At 44.0% G+C, this 4,185-nt stretch overlaps 1 protein-coding gene across 1 annotated transcript in view; it reads left to right on the plus strand.

Moving 5' to 3' along the window:
• The window catches only part of ZSWIM8 (zinc finger, SWIM-type containing 8), a 61,168-nt gene that overhangs the window by 43,347 nt on the left and 13,636 nt on the right, over positions 1-4,185 (plus strand). The window contains 4 exon segments of the mRNA XM_010180778.1: positions 1-101; positions 1,142-1,325; positions 2,892-2,990; positions 3,872-3,996. The exon segment at positions 1-101 is cut by the window's left edge and continues 31 nt beyond it. Coding sequence (XP_010179080.1) covers positions 1-101; positions 1,142-1,325; positions 2,892-2,990; positions 3,872-3,996 — 509 coding nt within the window.

The raw sequence follows: 4,185 nt of genomic DNA on the forward strand, positions 1-4,185 counted from the left end.
CTGTGTTGAGTGAGCGGCTGGAGTACCACAACCTGGCCTTCCGGATAGGAATGTTTGCTCTGGAGCTGCAGAGACCGCCTGCCTCTACAAAGGCTCTGGAGGTATGAAACATCTCAGATAGGCAGTATCTATAAGCAACATTGTGCTGCTTCAGTGCTTTTACTCATGTGGTTCCTGTTTCAACTCCTGAATTTTGGTTATGCTTTTATATGTTTTCTTAAAATTGATTGCAGTGGGACTAAATGGATCTAATCTGGGGAAAATAAAGCCATTTGTAAATGGATTTGTCCGTATTTACATTGGGGAAATGGTTAGAGTGAATTGGTGCGATTGTTACATGTTTGAAAATTGTTGCTCTTGCTGATGTCTCATTCTTTGGCAAGTGAACATGTGCACTGTGCAGGCACGTTACTTTGGACACTGCTTGATTACTATTAGGCTTCCTGTTTAGAAGAAAAGAAGAGTCCAATTACGACCTTGTCTGTGTGATTTGCAGCCGCCTGGCTTCTCACTGCAGGATTGTGTAGTCCCTGGAGGTGTGTGTTGTTGCTAGGAATCTGCCAAATACACTTGTTACCCTGATTATCTGTAGTTCTTATGGTCTGATTAGAAGATTGAGAGATTGGCAGTCACCAGCTACCGAGAAGAGACAACAATCACTTTGACGTGTTAAGAATGAAAAGAACGCAGGAATGGCACAGACTAGTGAAATGTAATGGTCTTGTGAGCCCATTCTTCCACTAATCAGTCCCTGTTGAATGGGAATATTACTTAACATAGCATCCTTTTTTTTTTTCCTACAATAAGGAGTAGTCATCTTTTCCGCTGACTGATCCAGTTAAATGCTTCTGATGTTCTTAATGAAAGCTGGTGCATTTTTTTCTGTCTGCAGCTCAAGGGTGGTAATTTGAGTAAAAACAATTGTGTATAAACATGAGGCAAGACTTGTATTAGATTTGAAAATCTGTGTTCAGCGTGGAGGGAATGGTAAAGGTGGCCAGGGTGCTAAGAGTTGCTATAACTTAATGATCCAATAAAAACAATTACTGTACTTTAACATATGTATAGGGAAAAATGGTCCCCTGCCCCACAGGGCCTGTGCTGATGACAGGTTCTTCTGTTACTTTGTGAACACTACCAGGTGAAGCTGGCATATCAGGAGTCTGAAATTGCAGCCTTCTTGAAGAAGATTCCCTTGGGCACCAATGAGATGAACACTATTCGAGGAAGAGCTGAAGAACTGCGAGAAGGGACGCTGTGTGATTACCGTCCTGTCCTGCCGCTGATGTTGGCTAGCTTTATATTTGATGTCCTGTGCACTCCAGGTACTGTCTGCATTGGCTTGAGTGTGCAAAAGGCATGTTCTGAGATGCTAGGTCTTGAGGGATTTTCAAAGAGAAACTGTCTTTTGTATAAGAACAGCCTAATCTTGATTCTTCACACACTGTTGCTTGCTCTTCCTTCCGTGTTGCTTTTGAGGTACTTTGTGCCCCAGTGGAATTCTCTCCTGCTGCTTACATTTGAAAACAACTGGAAACTTACCACATTTCAGCACTCTATGTGTGTTTGTAAGATAGTTATAAATGACAGGCTTTTCTGCTCTTATGCTGGTTATATTCAAGAAGCTAATATAAATACAGTATTTAAAAAAGAACACCTCAGTCTGGGATTAGAATAATTGGCAATATTCCTGCCTGGTTTGGGGCCTTCTGAGTTTGGAGAGAGAAAGGGTAAAGAGAAAGTTGGCAGCTGATCATAAGCGGTGTCCCGTGGGGCTCAGTTCTGGGGCCAGTGTTATTTAATATCTTTATTAGTGATCTGGATGAGGGGATTGAGTGTTCCCTCAGTAAGTCTGCAGATGACACCAAATTGGGTGGGAGTGTTGATCTGCTCGAGGGTAGGCAGGCTCTACAGAGCAACCTGGACAGGCTGGATTGGTGGGGCTGAGGTCAATTGTAGGGGTTTAACAAGGCCAAGTGCCAGGTCCTGCACTTGGGTCCCCACAACCCCATGCAGTGCTACAGGCTTGGGAATGAGTGGCTGAAAAGCTGCCAGGCAGAAAAAGACCTGGGGGTCCTGATTGACAGCTGACTGAACATGAGCCAGCAATGTGCCCAGGTGGCCAAGATGTCCGGTGGCATCCTGGCCTGTGTGGCCAGCAGGACTTGAGAAGTGATCTTTCCCCTGTACCTCGGCACTGGTGAGACCACACCTGGAGTACTGTGTCCAGTTTTGGGCCCCTCACTACAAGAAGGACTTTGAGGCACTGGCACATGTCCAGAGAAAGGTAATGAAGCTGGTGAAGGGTCTGGAGAACAAGTCTTGTGAGGAGCAGCTGAGGGGGCTGGGGTTGTTTAGCCTGGAGAAGAGGAGGCTGAGGGGAGACCTTATCGCTCTCTACAACTACCTGAAAGGTGGTTGTAGTGAGGTGGGTGCTTGTCTCTTCTTCCAAGTTACCTAGCAGTAGAACAAGAGGAACTGGCCTCAAGTTGCACCAGGGGAGGTTTAGATTGGATATTAGGAAAAATTTCTTTACTGAAAGAGTGGTCAAGCATTAGAAGAGGCTGCCCAGGGAGGGGATGGAGTCACTGTCCCTGGAGGTGTTAAAAAAATGTGTAAATGTGGCACTTTGGGACATGGTTTAGTGGACGTGGTGGTGTTGGTGGTGATGGTTGAACTTGATGATCTTAAGAGGTCTTTTCTAACTTTAATGATTCTGTGATTCTATAATTCTATGAAAAATCCAAGACAGTGCTGTGGTCTTGAAACTGGTGCAAGGCCAGTAGTACAACCACAGGAAGATCTGAAAATTCAGAAAGCTCTCACACATGGCTTTTGCCCTTAGGTCCTACTTTTGAAAGATAAGCACTAATTCTCTTGTCTTCTTTCAGTGGTTTCTCCTACAGGCTCTAGACCCCCAAGCCGCAATTGGAATAATGAAATGCCTGGAGATGAAGAGCTTGGGTTTGAGGCAGCTGTTGCTGCTCTTGGTAAGATTCTTTTGCAAGAAAAGTCTTTCTTCATCCGTGTTCTGCATCCTGCCTTATTTTGGATGGTGAGGATTAGTAGTTCATACCAGTTTGGTGCAGAAATGAAAGTGTTTGCACAGTTTGTCTGAACCAGATGCAGAAGGATTCTGCATGTCAGCATTGAGGTGCCTTTGCAAAGCTGTGAAAAACAGAAGGGGAGTATGGGACAGGAACTCAGTGTTAAAGTAGTAACATGAATTTCGGCTTTCTTCTTGCTCTTTTATAATGGAGATGGGCAGTTTCAGAGAACAAAAGGCAATCATTTCGGAAGAGATTAGACAATGATAATGAAAGACTCGCAGAAGTACTCTCAAGCATTATCATATAATTCAGGATCTTAGCATAATACTGGATTCCTGACTCATTTATCTCTTCAGCAAGAAAGCAGTGATTATATATCTTATGTTGACAATACTGTATGCTAGTTTTAAAGCATCACACAAAAAGGAATAGGATGTATTAAACAAGGCCTGCCCGCTGTTGTCTCATCTCTGAAAGGAGGAAGATGAGTTCTTTGTGGTGTGGGAACACTGGCTTGCAGCATCTGCAGAAACTGGAAAAGTTTGCTTTGAGACGGAGTTATGATCTTGCCTGGACTCTTCCAATGGCATATTGGGATCTGGTTGTTCTGTAGCAAGCTTAGGATTCTGGGGACAGACAGCAGCTTCTGTTTATTCATCACCTATTTCTGAAGTTAGCAGAAAAATAGGGAAAAAAAAATATCTTTTTTTTGCCTATGACAGGGACTTGAATAAAATAGTCTGAGGTATGGATAGTGCTCAGGATGTGATATAGTCTCATGGGCTCACTTGTCTCTTCATGCCCTCTTATCTGGCCTGCAGGCATGAAAACAACTGTCAGTGAAGCAGAACATCCTTTGCTGTGTGAAGGCACCCGAAGGGAAAAAGGGGATCTGGCACTAGCCCTGATGATTACTTACAAGGACGATCAGTCTAAGCTGAAGAAGGTGAGTTTCCCTTTAACAGGGGAGAGCAAACCATGTTTGGGTTTTGGTGGATTTGATAGTTTTGCCTTTGCCAGCAATCATACATTCCTTGTCATGTACTGATGATTTACAAGCTATGCTGTAGTGCTTATATTCTTCCGCTGATGGAAGATCTGATTGTGCAGCCTGCGTTGCCCTGGAAGAAGCACT

The sequence above is a fragment of the Mesitornis unicolor genome, unplaced genomic scaffold (assembly GCF_000695765.1).
Source record: "Mesitornis unicolor isolate BGI_N332 unplaced genomic scaffold, ASM69576v1 scaffold10650, whole genome shotgun sequence".
Taxonomy (NCBI): Eukaryota; Metazoa; Chordata; class Aves; order Mesitornithiformes; family Mesitornithidae; genus Mesitornis; species Mesitornis unicolor.